This window comes from Filicampus tigris, chromosome 4, assembly GCF_054856515.1.
Source record: "Filicampus tigris isolate MCC_2025a chromosome 4, RoL_Ftig_1.0, whole genome shotgun sequence".
NCBI lineage: Eukaryota > Metazoa > Chordata > Actinopteri > Syngnathiformes > Syngnathidae > Filicampus > Filicampus tigris.
In genome coordinates this window covers 21,564,081-21,582,271 of record NC_141220.1, presented here as the reverse complement: position 1 = coordinate 21,582,271, position 18,191 = coordinate 21,564,081, and the positions used below count along the sequence as shown (strand labels likewise).

General features: G+C 44.0%; 1 protein-coding gene and 2 long non-coding RNA genes across 5 annotated transcripts in view; 2 read left to right on the top strand and 1 right to left on the bottom strand.

Moving 5' to 3' along the window:
* Positions 1 to 3,594: 3,594 nt before the first annotated feature.
* Positions 3,595 to 7,445, top strand: LOC147148921 (uncharacterized). Its single transcript, XR_015086433.1, has 3 exons — positions 3,595 to 3,703; positions 4,651 to 4,723; positions 7,013 to 7,445. It is a non-coding gene; the product is annotated as an uncharacterized LOC147148921 (long non-coding RNA).
* On the bottom strand, positions 6,343 to 11,365 carry LOC147148920 (uncharacterized). The gene is made up of 3 exons (XR_015086432.1): positions 10,730 to 11,365; positions 10,141 to 10,241; positions 6,343 to 7,089 (listed from the first exon to the last, which is right to left on the bottom strand). It is a non-coding gene; the product is annotated as an uncharacterized LOC147148920 (long non-coding RNA).
* The window catches only part of mafb (MAF bZIP transcription factor b), a 54,871-nt gene continuing 45,339 nt past the window's right edge, over positions 8,660 to 18,191 (top strand). The window contains exons 1-3 of one of the 3 annotated variants that reach the window (XR_015086428.1): positions 8,660 to 11,796; positions 14,711 to 15,725; positions 16,493 to 16,523. Coding sequence is in view for 2 of the 3 variants with exons in the window: in XM_086027770.1 (XP_085883896.1) it covers positions 10,760 to 11,796; positions 12,335 to 12,497 (1,200 nt within the window). In the remaining variant the exon portion in view is untranslated. Of the gene's footprint in view, positions 11,797 to 12,334; positions 12,714 to 14,710; positions 15,726 to 16,492; positions 16,524 to 18,191 lie in introns of those variants that run through there. The other 2 variants (XM_086027770.1, XM_086027771.1) reach the window with 2 other exon arrangements.

Sequence of the window (18,191 nt, the reverse complement as noted above, 5' to 3'; positions counted from 1 at the left end):
TATATATATATACATACATATATATATACATACATATATACACGTCATCTATTAATCAACTTCGACTTGACTTTCATCATATTATGTTCAACAAAAAATATTAAGCCACTCAAGCCCAAACTTCCACCACAGTGCAAACAATTATGCACCATTTGTAACCCCGAAATGTTGTATGGTGTTACTGCCATATCTAAGGACTCCCTACACACCCTTTATGTATAAAACGTCACCGTGTTCATTTTTCACTCACATGAACTGATCCAATTGCATCCCACAGAAATCAGAGTAGCTAATCAGGGGAGTGTGAATGAGCTAATCTAATTAATACCCCCCTGTTCCCGCGAGTGATTTTACGACGATCTGAAAACCTTCTGCTACTTTTATGGTTATTTGAAGCCATGTATGCGGCATCTCTTGCTCAACTCTATTCCCTCTTATTACCATTGGTTAGCTACCCTAAAAATGAAAAGAGTAGAGTTCATCAACCGTGGAGTCTAACTAGTTCAGGGTCATTGCAACAAAGAGACCTGACAGCATTTTCATCGACATGAAATTCAAAACACTGAGCATTTCCCTTCTCCCCAAGTCCTTTCCTTGCCCTCTTCCACTCTTCAAACCCTCCTCCTTTCTTTATATTTTTCCAGCCCTTCACTTGGCGGAGCGACAGCGGTTTCTCCAAGGCTCACCAGGCACAGTAGTTTAGCCCTGTGTAATCCAGCCAACCCTATTTCATTAGCCACGCGGACTAAAGAGCTTAACGACACATCCCCATCGCAGTAGAGGGAGTAGAGGCACAACACAAATTCTTCAGAATACGCGGCCGCTCATCCAGCATTTATGATTCCTCCCTCTCTCCCAAGCCTTGCCTCTCCATCTTGCAAAGGAGCCCAGAATGGATTAGAGATGGCATCAATGGGATGTGACGTATTACCAATCGATTTAGACGGAGCAAGGCATTGTTCTTCCGAGTGGAAAACTTTGGATCTGGCCAACGTTCATGCGCCAAATGCGGCTGATTTGCAGATGAAGTTGTGAGGATGACTCACAAAACCGCCTTACTGGCTGCATTTAATCACCAAAGTCAATGAGGACTGCTTCGCAGTCTGTCTGTATTGTCTTGGATAAACACGTTGGGTTTTAAGAGGCTGCAAAGTAGCTTTGTTGTGATCTGGGTGAAAGGAGGATAAACAGGCAGATTGAGAGAAACCTGATCAGTCTTAATGGTGATGGTTTCGGCTTTCGTCTTTCACTGCTGCCTTCTGCCCGACAGCCAAAAACACCATTCTACTGATTAGACGGTGATCCAGAAAAAGAAAACAGGCCCGTGCTGTTCCAGTCCTCTTTTACTGGCTAGTAAAGAAGTCACACTTTAGCTCCGCTGTTAAATATTGCATAAACATAATCGGCAAAACTCAACCCTCAAGCAGATTGTACCGGAAAGGCATTCTGAACCTGAAATGGTTGACAATTTCGACAATTTAGACAGTGTTAGTAGAGGCAAGCTGCCACAAGAGAGGCGCAGGGTAGGGTGTGGGGGTGTAAGGTGTTGGGACATCCTGTCAGCAAAGGGCAGGGGGTGCACGGGACATGCTAAGAGGCTGCTGCCATATTTCTTCATGAGTTGGCCGACAGTGACAGAGGAGCGACAAAATGAATGACCTGTCAAAAGAAATGAGAACGAATAGTTGCTGTGTTCCGCGGAACGCGGGCCCTTCAAGCATCAAGAGGCGGTTTGGTTTAGAGACCGGGGTCAGGACCAAGAACAGGATTGGGACCATTGCAGATCCTTGCCATAGAAAAGGCTGTTAGTTGAAAACCTCCGCCTTGAGATCAAGTTTGACTTTTAACGCTTCGGCCTTAGATACTTCACAGATATTTGCATCCTGTGGCTCACATAATTCAGTCTTGACACCAATGCACCATATATAACCCACCTCCATTTTCTGTGCTTTTATCGTATTTTACCTTCTGAGAACGTCTATATCTGCCTAAGAATCCTATTCATTATGAATGACTCAAGAAGGCTCGGGTCAATGGTGAAATCAGTACACACGGTCTATTGTCAGTACTCTGACTGTCCCAATTTCAAACAATCTTCTTTACACTTTCAGGAGTCATTTTTCTACTATATTTCTAAGAATTGCACTATTGATTTTCAAGAATCTCTGATCAGGAATGCTCGAAATAAATTGGGGTTAATTACGATTTCAAAGCATTAACTCGTGCAGTCAGTGATTGCAGTTGGGAACCGTACATATTCTTTTTTTAAACAGTTTTGTCATTTCAGTTGAAGAAAGACCAGTTATTTGTCCGAGTCAGTTGGGTTGGTTGTTTATTTCAGTATGGGCATCTGCTCCTTGCAAGTATCTTATTTTGTATTCGTATTGACCGGGACTATTAATATAGTCCACAAGTGTCGAAATCAAGGCCCGTGAAGGCAAATCATGTGTTGACTTGACAAGTTTCTTTCAACTTGACTTCAGTTTTTACACTACCTATGAGATATGGCAAACATTTGTCACCAATCCCCCTTTGAAATTAATTGATAAATAGTTGAACAAACCATTTACTAGGTTGTGATTTCAAATCTAGTTACCCATCAATTTGTTGTGTGTATGTATATGTATGTGTATATAAGGCAGTCACATATTTGTATGGGTTCACAGTCGTAACGGCCCTCCCAGGAACACCAAAACTACGATGAGGCCTGCGACAAAAATGAGTTTGGCACTCCTGATGTAGACAATGTCAAAAATGTTCAGGGGCGGTGTCATTTCCTCACATTTTTGGGGGGCTTTCTGAGGCATTGCTGCGTCCCAAAGGGCTTTACTGTATTCCTCCTCCCAACGCGTTTTGCTGTACCGCTGCACCTCACCACTCGGCTTCCTCTAAAGCGTTCTCCCTCTGCCTCATCATTAGCGGCCGCCCTGTGTTGAGACGAGAGTAATCTGAACTATGTGTCCCAGGGGCCCATTCTTTTACTTCCTGCTGTAGGAATAAGCGGCCTATTGATTAGTTATCAGGCTGTAATTGGGCTGCGATCTCCCTCGCCCTCAGATATCCCCTTGATATATGACACTCCTGACAACCTGAGAGGCGGGGGTTGAGCGGGGTGGCGTCTGCTCGCCTGCCAGCACTTTACTCAACAAAATGTCTTCCAGACCACACCGATACGGCTCGTACCCACATTTCTCTCCCCGGGAAGGCTTTTCCGACTTTGTGCCAAGGGAAGATCAATCAGTCTTTCAAATTGTACAGCCAACAAGAGGTCTAAAGGGACCTTCGGCTCTCTGTAAAGTTTGAGTGCCCGCAATTTTTCTCTTTGGAATAAACTCTGAAATAGTAATTAGACTTTTAAGATGAAAACGGTGCGGCTTACTGAGAAAGAAACTTAAATAAGCTGTGAGTAAGTACACCATTCGCATGTGGATAATTGCCTGTGAGGGATTTCAATACAAATTGAGGCTCAGGAAGCGGATAAGCAACAGGAAGGGTGTCTCTGCTCCTTGTGTAAGCATCCACATATACTGTGAGTGTGCAAAGAAGTGTGACTAACTCTTACTAAGACTGTTTGTGTATTTTTTTTTTTTTTTTTTTAGGCGAAGCTGTAAGATACTTTGCTCTCCTCTCTGGATTTTTTTTTTCCCCCACATGGGTTTGGTTCCCCCCTCTGGAGCCTGTCTCCCTCTGGATGCGTCTTTGGGTACGTAACTTCAAATGTTCAACACCGAGAGGTTTTAATTGTGCGGCAGCTTCATCGAAGAGTGGAAGAGGACGTCCCACTGGGTTCTCCAGTCAGACCCGACGTGTCAAAACCCTCCGTTTAACAGCCGGATTAGCGTTCATCCCCGCCCTCCTCACTGCCGAAACCCCTCCGCACCACGTTTGATAAACATCTCATTTCCACGCTCAATATTGCCGTAATCAAACGCACGGCCGTCACATGAAGCCTGTTCATCATCCCTCGATCCGCCCTGCTCCCCAGCACGCCGACATCCCAGCGGTGGAAGTGCGCTCGTCTGCGGACGTTAATCTGGTGGAGAAGGATGGTGCTGTGAGGCGTGCTCCCTGACAAAGTGGAGAATAACCGGGGTGGATGTGGCTTTAGTGATCCTTCTCCACCCGCAAAAACAGCTTCAGCAACAAAGGGATTATCACGTGGAGGGGGGAAAAAAAAAACATTGTAAAGGTGTTTTCATTGTGAGCGCTTGTGAGAGAGTGAGAGAACCACCTTCATCTTCTTCAAATTTATTAGGGCCCGAGCACCAGGTCTGAGAATTGTTGGTTGTTATTCTTCTGACAAATGAATCACCATTTTGAGGCTCTCAGGATGCTCGAAAACGTAGCAGTTTTTGCAGGTGTATTTATCCTGCAGGTGAAAGTGGACAGTATGTACTACCTTGACTTTTGAGGTTAATTTGACAATCAATGGCAATTTTATTCAATCCAACCCACATGTGCAGCATGTCAAATTAACTTTTCTCATTCGAATGAATTTAAATTTACTAAAGAAGTGAATAAATAATATGATAAAATAATACAAATAAATGTATGAAAACATAAAACAGAAAGTAAAGAAATGAACTCGTGTTGAAAAGTAATGCCGCTGTACATATTTTAGTATTCATGTGTTGGGTGTGTGTTTTTAAGGGGCGTAGCCTGGTGAGTGATGTCATGAGCTGGAGTTGGATTAGTCTGCGTTTGAGCATCTTACCAGCTCCTTGTGAGTATTCTCATTTTATATGTGTGTTGAATCTTTGTCCCATTCAATAAACAGTCGAAAGCACGTCTGCGACCACAAAGCAATTTCAACTATTGACACAAAATTGAGCGGACGCACGAACGTTTAACGGAAAGTTTACCACTATAGACACATTTATTAAAGATTTGCCCAAATGAGCGCTAATTGGAAGCATGTATCCTCGAAAAATGGCTGATGCTAAATTTCAAAGCTTTTTTGTGATGCCAGGGTCGCCAGGATGGAACCCACTGGCACCAGGTAACCTCCAAGGACCACATAACGGACCTGCGGAGCTGTTCTAAAAATAGCTCACTAGTGATGGGCATTCTGATTTCATAGGAGAGTTGGAGGAGAGGTCATTTCAAATCTGAACATTTGCAAATGTGCCCACATCATGGCATCACATTTATTTTGCTGATGATTTTAAGGATTCGACATGAAAAAGAAGGTGCAAAGGGCCGCTAATTGCTGCTTCCAGCTTTCATTTCAATTGTAATCCATTTCACATTCCGTGGTAATCATAGAATTTTGAATCCCAGCAAATATTTCTGGAAAATAAGCCTTAAAAGTCCCATCAAAATTCGTAATACTACACATAAAATACAGACCTTGTCGCTCACGTCTGGAAATTGAAAATCACGCTTATTTCATCCTAAATCCTGCATAGCCATTCGGCTTCCTGTCCTGTGGACCTTGTGTATCATATTGGCCGCATTGCTGATGTTGGCATGCTGCGTGATGCATGTTGGGGGTTGTTAATGAGGCCGATAATGAAGCCAGACAAAGATTAGCTCAGCTCCCTCACTCTTAAATTGATCTTCGCTTGTGCGTGTTTGTTTTCACAAACTTGTATTGTCACATCCACAAAAAAATGCACTACGTTACATTTTTAGACGTTGTTTTGTCGTGTTGTGATTTCAACCAGAACACGCCAAAGCATATGCAAAATGGAATCATGCATGTTTGTTATTTGTTTTCGAAATACAGTGGCGTTGCATTGTGGCGGGCCCTTAGCAGATGACTCAGTTGAGATGTTGGAGATGTCCACCTGCTGTGAGAGACAATAAGCAGACGTGAAGACGAGAGTTTGACACATGCAAGTCTGCACGTTGCGGCCAATTATCGGGTTGAAACCTCCTTTGCGGCAGGCACTCTGCCAGACTGCGTGTGCGCGTGTGTGTGTGCGCGCGCGTGTGTGTGGGTGTGTGTGTCACAGTATGAGTCTCAAGGCAATTGCATTCATTCATTTATATCAGACACCCTTTCATACACTGACATGAAGCTTCAAAATCGTGAAAAATCAAGCCATTGTCTCTGCTCTCAAACACTGTAGCTTTGTCCTCTGAATGCATTGAAATGACCTCCTGCTCAATCAAATCACATAAGATAGGATAAACTTTATTGTCCCAAATGGGAAAGTTGACTTGGGCTCACTGCTCACAGCTGCCAGTACAACACAACACACATAAACAATCACACAAACACAAATCAATGACCTAAAAAATTGCACATTCCTCAACAAAATAAAAGACTATGACCATAACACATATCAATGCCATGAAATCACCAATAATAAAGGGCCTAGAAATAATTGCACTCTGCCTGACAGTCAAGTGAGTAAATCGAGTAAGTGCGAATCCCTGTTTGGGATCCTCAGTGTTCTTCGGTATAACGTTGTCATTCATTCGCCAGGATCTTTTTCTTAAATTGCCCTGTAAAACAATCTCAAAGAAAAGCACGGCGATGTTCCTCATACTTGTAATTCTAACAGCCTCCCGCATACTTTCTCATTCTATTACAAAAGACACAGTTAGTTAAGACCCTCGCTCATTCTGCACGCTGCTAATTAAATGTGTCTCAGATGAGCCCGCTGAGCCCACTTGTCTGCGTGTCCCCCCCTTACCCCAGCCCTCATTTGGAGTGCCACCAGAGTTTAATATACGGCATTAAGCGGGGGATTGAGAATTAATATGGAGCCAACCTCCCAGTCGGAGCGCAACGAGCGATTAGAAGACATAATCTACGTCGTGCAGAAATCCTTTCGTTTAGTTTGGGTCACATTAAAAGTGTTTTTTTTTTTGTTTTTTTTTTTTTGGACTTGTGTGAGCGAGGTTCCCAAAAATGCACATCCTGCAGAAAAAGTCAGCCCCAAAAATCACCAATTTTTAAGGAGTGACAAAATGTTCAATATTTCATGCGGCACCGCAATTTCACGATGTTTACCTTGACACGTCTGTCTTTAATGAATGCTGTTTTTCCTCCTTTTCACAGAGCTGGTGTGGCTCCAGCGGGTCAACTCTCGCAAACGAGGCGCACGTCCGAGGTAAGTGTGGCCCTTGAGGGGGAGCCTGCAGGCAAACAGGACGTAATATAAGTAAGGAGTCCGGCAAATGTGGCACTTACGAGGAAGCTTTTAATGGATGTAACAATTAGGAACGTCACTGCACCGCTAAATCACAGAGCAGGGTCATCATTATCAGTGTTCTACTGGAAGGTCACGCAGAGTCTCATTAGCACACGCGCGCACACGCAGACTTGGAGGGTCAAAGTTGTGCACGAAAATAGTTGTGAAACTCTTCAATGTCAGGCACACTTTGGGCGCCGCATCATTCCCGTTCTTGCCCTCTGCTTACTATTCCATCTTAAACGTCAACAGCTCAAGACTTTTATTCAGATTTGATGAGTCCGCAGGAATAATAAATCAGCCAGGATGTTTTACGGCACTTTTAATATTGTGATACTTCATCTTTTAATGTGTTATCAACGCGTGCGTGCCAAATATCGATCGTGCGTCATCAAAGTCTGACAACAATGCAGTGAATAAACACATGTCATTTCTATTGTGTTGGGGCTGATAAATATTGTAACGCAGAATAACTTGCAATACATTATCACAGAATTACGCTTCTCGCAAAAAGTTACGGCGATTAGGTGACATTTTAAGGTTAACCTAAAATGCACTCCAACCATTCCGGGTGAACTTAAAATATAGTAAAGTGAGTTGAGACATTTTTTTCTAAATGCCTTAATGCATGTTTGAAGATGCAGCCGGCCGTTCCTTGCCGCACAGTAAGCAACCGACCTGTGCACACAATCATCTGACTACTACAGATGACCCGCGACTTGTGGTGATCTAATCAGGAAACGATGTTTTGAGGCGCCACATATGCTCACGTTCACTATTATTTCTTTTTTGAACCACAAACAACATTGCGTTAGTGTCAAAGAAGAAGTGGGTTGCCCTTGCCAATGGAGACACAGACTCTCCATGCTTAGCTTTTTCATCCATAGGTGCATATGAAATTATAGATATAGTTAAGTGTTATTGGAAAACAATTTGCCGTCTGAGTTTTGCTTATATCCACAAATGTATATTTTTGCTTGGAAAGCTGATGTGATACGACAAGGGATTTTTGATTGGCCATTACATCTTTTACGTTGCAATAGCGACTACCAACTGTTTTCTACCTCGCCGTCTAACATTTGTCAAAATGCGGCCGACGCCTGGATTCCAACTGGCTGTAACCACAGGTACTGAAAAGGTCTCTGAATCAGATCGGCTCAAGTCCAGGTACTAAACGAGTCTACGATGTAAGCAGTCTAAGGGTGATCTAGTGTAAATAAGTCAAAATGTGTGAGTCCATTGATAAAAATGTTTGTAGTACTGTATGGCTCGCTTAGCAGCGCTGACAAGAAGGACGGACTGTGCTCTGCGTACTCGTACAAGGCTCATTCACCTTTACGGCGTGTTAATAAACACAAGAGCAGGACACTACGTCGTGCCATTAGGAACTAATGACTAAATATAAACACATAAAATACAGTATGCGCGCCCTTGTTTCTATTACCAGTTTGAATTTACACTGCAACATCAGATGGGACACCTTATCTGTTTAATATTTATTCCGAGGCGTCCGAGGGCCCTCCGTCGTACGCTCTAATGAATAAAACACGATGTTTATCCTCCCCTGTTTAACGTTAAATCCTCCTGAACAGTCACAGGGACCCGGAGAATATTTACTTGTGTGGGGACACCGGGGAGTTGGATTATCTGCAGGCGGCTTTGTAGTTTTCTGAAGCATCCCCTCTCTCCGCCCCACGACCCCCGTGTGACATGTTCCACAGAGAGTGCTCTTATTTACTCTCCGGCCCTCTGAGTATAGAAAGAATATATAGAAGAGAATATATATTTTAATTAATATAAGGGTTAGCTCCTACAGTTGTCATCTTTCTTTTTCGCACGATGATCAATCCGCACGCCCTGTCCGAGACGAGTGGAACATTCAAAGCATTTTTGCCCAAAAATTCACTATAAAAAATCCATAAACTGATAGATGACAACATGCCGATTTGACCAATTACACTGCCGTGCAGTGAGTTCAAAGAGTGTCCAGACTTTTTTCTAAGGCTTTGAAATAGACTGGTTGCCAGCCAATCACAGGGCGCATGTAGAACAACAACCCATTCACACCTATGGACAGTTGAGAGTTTTCAATGAAGCTAACTTACTTTTGGGCACGTGTGATGAAAATGGAGGAAATGTAACGTAAGCGCAGGGAGAACGTGTTAACTTCACACAGGAAGGCTGGAGCTGAGATTTGAACTCTAAACCTCACAAGTTCATCCACAATCATTCAGTTTACTTTTGGTTGTCACTGCAATATGTTTATTATACCGTGGCGGTGTAGAACTGACAAAATAGCAACAGCTATTATTTGATCATACTAAACTGTACTTGGGAACGCAGTAAGATGCCATGCAGGTCTACAGAACTGTAAGCTACAATAATAGATATGTTGTTAAAGTAAAAGCATACATGTGAGCCGTGTCTTGTCTGGTTGTCATCTGTTTTTTCCCTTTTTTTTCTAAATACATCTCTGTATTTGTAACTATCTTCGTTAGATACTTTTCCCAGTTTAGAAATCTTTTTTGATTTGCTTCGTCTCATGAAGGTCCTGAACAAATCTCGTACAAATGGTAAAAGACATTGAACTCTTCAAGTGCCTTCATGAATTACTTATTTGTATCAAGAGGGGGCGACATTGGGTTTCTAAAAGCTGTCACGCAGTTCGACCGGGGGCACATGCTCACCTCTGGCTCTGCTTTTTGTTTGGCAATCTGCCTTTTTATGACTGTTATTATATTACTATTTCCATGTATTTTCGTGCGACCCTTTCGAGAGAAGAAATTTAATTCTTCATGATTTTCTATGAACACTTTGTGGTGAAGGTGTAACTTTTTAATTGTTGCCAATTAGTGTGATTAAGAAAAAAAATACACGAATGGCATTCACGCTTTGTGCATTTAACCTACACGACGCCATAACATGACGACTAAAAATTACACTTACATTGCTTAACGTTAAAACATGACCTTCTGTGCATTTTACAAGCGTTTACCTTGTATTATGCTAATGAGCTCCTGCAGCTCATTGGCAGTCTTCCGCAATTTCAGCTTTGTGACGTCACGTCGCTTCTAAAATGGGCAACGCTTTTTAACTCTGGATAAAGACAAAACAAAATCTATCAATCCCTGGGTGGAGTTTTCCTTTTTTCTCCACCCTTCCAGCCCTGTGCTTCATCTCTCCTCCTGCTCCTGCTCCTCCTCCTCCAGCGGCAGCGGCAGGCAACTATTTGCCCGGGACACATACGTGAGCCTCCTCAAATTGGCGCGCTAATCCTAAAAGGAGCCATGAAGTGTTAAATGGCAGAAAGAGGAAGAGCGGCGCTCAGACTCATCCACGCCGGGAGAGAGGCTGGGAACACCGCTGCTGCTCCACTGCGTCACACCGAAGGGGAACACATAAAAAAAAAAAAAAAAAACTAAACTTCTCTCCCGAAGCAAAGCGGCGCTGCGCAATTAGTGCGCAGCCCCACTGTACTTCTCTTCTTTTTTTTTTTTTTTTTATTTCCTCCGCTTCAAATAAATAAAGAAATCAAGCTGGCTCAGTGCGTGTCTCAACAGCCCACTTTGACAGGTGCTCCTCACCCCCTTTGGAGGACTGTCAACAGCAAGAGGATGGCATCAGAGCTGGCAATGAGCAACTCCGACCTGCCCACCAGTCCCCTGGCCATGGAATATGTTAATGACTTCGATCTGATGAAGTTTGAAGTGAAAAAGGAGCCGCTGGAGCCCGATCGCAGCATCAGCCAGTGCAGCCGCCTGGTCGCCGGGGGATCCCTGTCTTCCACCCCGATGAGCACGCCCTGCAGCTCGGTTCCCCCCTCTCCAAGCTTCTCGGCGCCCAGTCCGGGATCAGGGAGCGAACAGAAGGCGCACTTGGAGGATTTCTACTGGATGACCGGCTACCAACAGCAGCTTAACCCCGAGGCTCTGGGCTTCAGCCCGGAGGACGCCGTAGAGGCGTTGATCAGCAGCAGCCACCCGCTCCAGAGCTTCGACGGCTATGCCAGGGGGCAGCAGTTCGCCGGGGGGGCGGCACCGGCGGGCGCCATGGCCGGGGAGGAGATGGGCTCGGCGGCCGCCGTGGTGTCGGCGGTCATCGCTGCTGCCGCGGCGCAAACCGGCGCGCCCCACCACCATCACCACCACCACCACCACCACTCGGGGGCACACCACCCGTCCTCCGGGTCCCAGTCCGGTGGAGGCGGCGGCGGCGGAGGAGGAGGAGGAGGCGGCGGCGGCGGCGGCGGCGCAGGGGGCAACCACCATCATCACCACCACCACCCGCACCTGCGCCTGGATGATCGCTTCTCGGACGAGCAGCTTGTGACCATGTCGGTGCGGGAGCTCAACCGGCAGCTGCGCGGGGTCAGCAAGGAGGAGGTGATCCGCCTCAAGCAGAAGAGGAGGACGCTAAAGAACCGCGGCTATGCCCAGTCGTGCCGCTACAAGCGGGTGCAGCAGCGGCACGTCCTGGAAGGCGAGAAGACGCAGCTCATCCAGCAGGTGGACCACCTCAAGCAGGAGATCTCCCGGCTGGCCAGGGAGAGGGACGCCTACAAGGAGAAGTACGAGAAGCTCATCACCACCGGCTTCAGAGAAAACGGGGGCTCCGGCAGCGACCACAACCCCTCGTCCCCGGAGTTTTTCATGTGAGTCCCGGCGTAAAACAAACACAAAGTTTTCTCCTTTGTAACAAACTCTTCAGTTGAGTGCAGTTAACTAGATCGTGCGTACAATTGCGCACGTAAAAAAAAAAAAAAAAACTCAATTGAGGACAAATGTGTTTGCATTTCTGGGTGAGATTGAGGATCTGAATTGATTGACTCTAAGGGTGAGTTAGTGGACTTTGGAGTTTGGCTTTGCATCGAGCATCAAGCTTGTCATGTTTTGTGATTAAATGATTCGTCGTCGCTTATCATTTACTCACTTTTGTCACGCAATCACAGCAGACGTACGTACATTTAGTTTCCTGTTTTATGTGTGTTCAGAGTACTTTATTTTGTCATTTCAAGAGCCACCCATATATCCCCTTTTGCCCCTGTGAAAACATCCAAACTAAAACTGCACTAGTTTGGATCATTTCTGTAAAGAAAAAAAAAACGACTGTGAAGCCATGCATGCTGGTCATGTTTCCGTTCTCTCTCTTTTTTTTTTTAATTTGTGTGTATGTTTTACTACATTGCTCAGCCTCATCGCCCTTTATGGAATCTGGATAACATCCACGCGTCACCTGGACTCTGACACACTTTTCCGCGTCCTATTTGGAACGCACTCAGATCGGGATGACACTGAAATAAATCAACTGTCCTATTCAGGATTCGCCAACAGACGATCTTTTAATTTTCCCTGATTAAACGACAATAGATCAATGCATCAACAAGTGGGCCAAATTGTTGCAAAAAAAGTAGCTCTTAGTATTTTGTACTTTTGAGGACTTTACGCAGGACTCTATGGGTGTTATTCGCTAAACAAACTGGAAAATCCATTATGTTCTCCTGTTAAGATTCATGCATCAGTCCTCGTGACGTCCTCTTTGTTGTCTCATTGAAATAGCGACAACACACTTTTAAAATGGACTTGAATAAATACACCATTCAGCAACTGAATGGAAAAAAAATACCCTGACGATGTTTTATTTAATATCTTCTATTACGCGCGGTGTGTGTGTGTGTGTGTGTGTGTGTGAGTCTCCGCCTGGATGTCGACACCATAAGGCTTTGTGTTATATTGTTTGGCTTTTCTTTTGTCTCAAAATGAAACAAAAACAGAAATTTCAATTATACGAAGTGGAAGGGCAATGCGCATTTTACGCACGGATTTAGCACAGCAACCATTACGACAGTGAATGTGTATTTTATTTCCAAGTCCATCGTGCGTTGTCATTGATTTATCTAAGAAGATAATGTTCGTAGTTGTGGTAAAATGTGTGTGTGTGTGTGTGTGTGTGTGTGTGGGGGGGGGGGGGGGGGTTCGCCCCCTACTCCCTTATTCTGGAAGTGGTTTTGTACACCTGTTGCGCGCAGCAGAAATCTGCAATCCGTCCAAATTATTACACAAACACACACACAGACAAAACAAAACTCCAAAACTGTTTAGTATCTTGTGCCCGAGCTACGGCCACGCGTGAACGTCGTGTGCAACGGATCTAGTTAATGATTGTTTTTTGAGTAAACTTGCTCTTAACTTAACTTGACAGACGTCCACTTCTTGGATTCGCTGTGTGCACAAAAAACAGGAAAAAGACCCTCCAAAAAACGTAATTTACCGCAGTTTAAATTTAATAAAAATAATGGTGATATTGAATCATCCTTAATGGAGCAAATTTGAAGTAAATTCCAACATTCAAAAAATAAGTAAATAACTTGTAGAAACGTATCTTAAACCAACATTTTATATATCAATAGTGTTATGCTCATAATAATAGCAATGCGGTTTTACTGTTTAAATATTGTTCAACATTTTTTAATGTAAACATCCTCTCCATTTCATTTGACTACAGACGAAAAAAAGACATGCACAAAAAGGCCACATGAAGCGTTCAAAGACGTTGAGACCTGCAGCGACTGACTGGCTTCTTGCAGTCTAACATGGCTTTAAAGAACAAAGCTGTTGTATAAGGTCACCACGCATGCAGTGTTTGTGTGTGGCGTGCGCGCGTGCGTGCGTGCGTGCGTGTGTGCGTGTGTGTGTGTTGGGGGTGGGGGCTAGCAACGAAGGGGCGTTATTGGCTCTTGTTTCTCATGGAAACTTGTGGTGAAAATGTTTGAATGCACATCTGCTGCATACTTAGCTCTCGTTGTGTACTGTTCTCACACACGCCCACACACACACGGCGACCAGCAACCTCTGTGGTCTGGAGTGAGGTGATGCCTTTGTACAACCTGGATGATGATTTTTGTGTGTCGATTCGCTGGTTGCCTTCCTCATGATAAAGGATCAGAGGAATGTCCCGGAGAAGATTTTAGAGAGTGAGTGCGTGTGTGTGTGTGTGTGTGTGTGTCCACTAATTTATGGCCCTTCTATCAGATTAGGTCAATATGGTGTTGTTGGCGTTATCATTTCTTGGAGTGAAGGCTTATAGATTCCGGATGAATTACTAATCAAAACAAAAAGTGAATCTTGTTTGCGGTAGATGAACTGTTGTCATTTCTCAGCCCGCCCATTGGTTCTGAAGTGTAAAATCACGTCCAATCAGATTGCTTTAATGTAACCCGTATACTGTGAAAATTATATAAATGTGTGGTTATCATTTCACTACAAAATTGCCCCCATTCCTGTCATATGCTGCATACTATTAGTAACAAACTGAATTTGAAATTAAAAGTCATGAATGTGCAACCTTTGCTGGAGAAGCCTTTTCGAGAGTGTGTGTGTCCACTAATTTACGGCCCTCCTACCAGATTAGATCAATATCGTGTTCTATTTAATTACATTGGTGTTAAAACAGAGAACCGGACATTCCAAGAGTTCTGCCACGCATCCATTGTTTGCTAAAGTGCAACTTTGCTGATTATTGTGTGAGGGAAGTTTATACTTTGTGTGTGTGTGTGTGTGTTCCGGCAGATATTTCACTTCCTGTGCTGAAGAAGGAGCAAACGGGCACGGGAAGTATATAGCACGCCAAGACACCTGCATTGCACATAGATAGGCCGCATTATGAATCCCCTCCATATGAAGAGTAATGCTTTTCTGCTCCTCGCCACGTATTGACTCGTCGCTCACTTTGCAGTCCACACTGTGATTAAGTTATTAAAGATAATGCAGTTGTCCCCTGTCACCATATTGGGCTGGCACACTTTTCAGGTCAACTATGGGAAATCGCTTTGAAATGTATCAGTATTGACATGTGAATCATGGCGGCGTCGCTCACTTTAATGCCTGGAAATTAACAGCACAAAAGGATGCGCGGCGCCGTACGCCGTCCATTTGCCGGAGTGCTCGCTGACCACCCGACTGTGTCTTTTATTTGACCTTGTGCGGTGTAGGACGAGTGGGTGCTAAGTGCATTAAATCTATGGGAATAAGTCATTTTATCTTGGCATTGCAGAGCTTGTTCTGTACTTTGGTTTTGTCAGCCCAAAAAGGGTTGCGCAATAAATGTCAAAGATGGAGAAAAGCCAGCCTGTTGTTGTTATCAACTATACTGGAAAGAGTTTTGCATTACCGGAGCAAATCATGCTCTTCTTCTCCATTTGCAACAGGACGTTTTGTCCATGTTCTCGAAAGGAAAAGCATTACACTCGGTACATTCCAATCTCCCGCATCTGATCTGCATCTGCATCACTCGGCACAATAAACATTTACATTTAAAGTGATTTAAATGGCTTGCATTCATGTGGCGGCGTGGCACGTTCGTCACACGGACTGTCTCGCCGCGAGTTATGTGCCATTTATTTCAAACACTAATAATTCAACTTGTCCTGTCATGTTCAGCAGACACGTGCGTGCGTGCGTGCGTGTGTGGTGAGCAGAGGTCTTGTGATGGTCTCAATTCAATCCAATGATCACCAGCCACAACATGTAGCTCAGCTGCAAGATCCAATACAAAAGCTGCATGAAAAACTCTCCGTTTTGTGAGGTATTCATTTCGCAGCACGCTCCAACATACGAGCACTGCCTAAAAACATCATATCGAGAGATTTTTCTCTTGTTTTGACTCTCGTGGAGCCGGCTGAAACAGCCCCGAGTCTGGTTCGGTGCTACTATAAACCACTGCTAATGATGACCACAATAATAATTCCTCTCACAATGCACCTCAGTGCCAAATTGAGCATTATTATCTTTGTAAAGGCAAACTCATAGATCCAGTTCTTGTTTTGGGCTTCATAGACGATGGAAAGTTCTGTAATGTGACCCGTGAGGGTTTTTGCGCTTGACAGTTAAATACATTTGAAAAAAAAAAAAAAAAAATCTGCCGTCTCTGGGCCCCATCTTGTGAGTCTAATTTGATATACAAGAAACCACCTTGACCAAGAAAAACAACCAATCAGAGATAAGAGGTGTGACATCAATAAAAACTTCAAACCAGTAACATTTGTTGTGTTACGAATAAGCCGAGTGCAATGTGGTTGACACCTTGTAAGTCCTCCTTCTGGCGATAATTGGTTGTTTTTCTCTGGCGTGGTGGTTTCTTGTTTATCAAATTAGAGTCACAAACTAGGCTCAGAGAAGGCTGATCTTTTTTCCAGATGACATATTAATTTATAATGATTGCTTTAACAAATATGACCATTTTTTTCCCCCCTCCAAACACGATATTTTCTTGCACATTCTGCGCGTGTATCTCAAGGGGCAATATTGCGCTAATTAGGATTTCATGACCCGTGACGTCTTCCGTTTCAACAGTGCGCTGATTTGCAGGCCACAGAGTCCACAGTGTGTTTTGGACCGCATGCAGTGAACATGACGGAAGGAGGAGGCGGCGCGTCAGGCAAACGCGTGCGGTCGCGGCGCTGGAGGCCAGCCAGAGTCTTGCGCGTTTGTAGCTGCATCTCAATGAAGTGAGCGAGAGGTGATTCGCCCGCTTTGTGTGTCTCTCTGCCAGTCAAACAGACATTGATCTCAAAAGCAAGGCAAGGTGACCCGCCCGTGATGTTGTGCAGGCTTCCGAACACTCCCTCCCTTTCTCTCGCTTTCATTTGCACCTGGGAAAGGCCTTGACCCCGCACGCTGCTGCCATGTAGCACGTGGGCCCTGCGCCCTACCTATCAATCCCTGTGTGTGTGCGCGTGCGTGTGTGCGTTGCAATTTATACACGCATGCAGAGCAGGTGCATACGTGCGGGAGAAAGGCAAACGTTTCGGTGCAACAGGGTCTCGTGGGAATTTCATCAACAATCATGCACAAAGTTGAAATCAGATTGTCAGGTTGCAGAGAGACTTTATTTTCAATAAGGAAACCTATTCAAAACATGAGCATCACATCAACTAAGTAGCAATAATTCACTCCATAAAAGTGATTTAAAGGGGGAAAAAAAACCTCTCAGCCACACACTCCACAAAGATAGTGGACATGCTTTTTTTTTTGGACTAAATCACGAGCACATTTTCATTTAAATATGTTTAATTCCAGCAATTATATCATTAGCAACCCCCATCCAAAATATTATACTTCCCACTTTGCAGTCATTGATGAAATGTTCGTCTTAATTCTACTTAAATTACTTGCTATATACCAACAAGCAGCATTTTAATCTTCTAATCTCTTTAGATTAGACTAATGTCTGTTAATCTCCCCTCAACGCTGCTCGTTGTTTTTGTTTGTACTTTTTCTTGTTGGTTTTACATACCGTTAGTCTAAATCGCATAATTGCAAATAAAAAGTCATTTTTATTCAATTCAACTTTTCATATTACTGTGAGCAGAACAATTGAGAATATACACAGACATTAAAAAAAAAAAAAGCATGATCTGTAAAAAGTGTAATTTTTTAAAATTGATATTGTCATGGTAATTTAAAAATGACATGGGGGATTGTGCTAGCGGGCTAACTGTATCCTGTTAAATCTGAAAAAATTAAATCTGATTATTCCGGCTGTGATAATTTGATTTCCCCCATCTCCCTATCCGTCTTTAGGTTAGTGTGATTACGTCCGTAATGGCCAAAATAAACCCAAAAAGGTTTTGAAGTTAGCCGCTCAAATGGTTCATTTTCTACTAATTAAAGCATGACTTTTAGTCCCAAATTCTTCTTCTTATGAAATCTTGCTGGCTTCAATCCAGTCACATATCGAACATCGTCTCACTTCACTACGCTGCACCTGAGCTACCGGAAGCTCCAGTGCAGCCGAACGGGTCAAAGTCCATTTGGCCCGAGTGGGATTACCAGGACGTGAATGGTTGTCATTGTTAGTCACAGTTGGATTGAGAGAGGCAGTAATCTGCTTTGTCCTCATTTCTCCCTCAGGAAGTGCGGCCAAGTATTATTTCTTAGGAATATTTATGCCTGAAGTTTTTCCATGCTGTTTTGACGACGCTTGTCTCTTAGCGCTGATGTTCCATGTACATAAATCATGAATCCCCCCCCCCCCCCCCCCCCAAGTCAT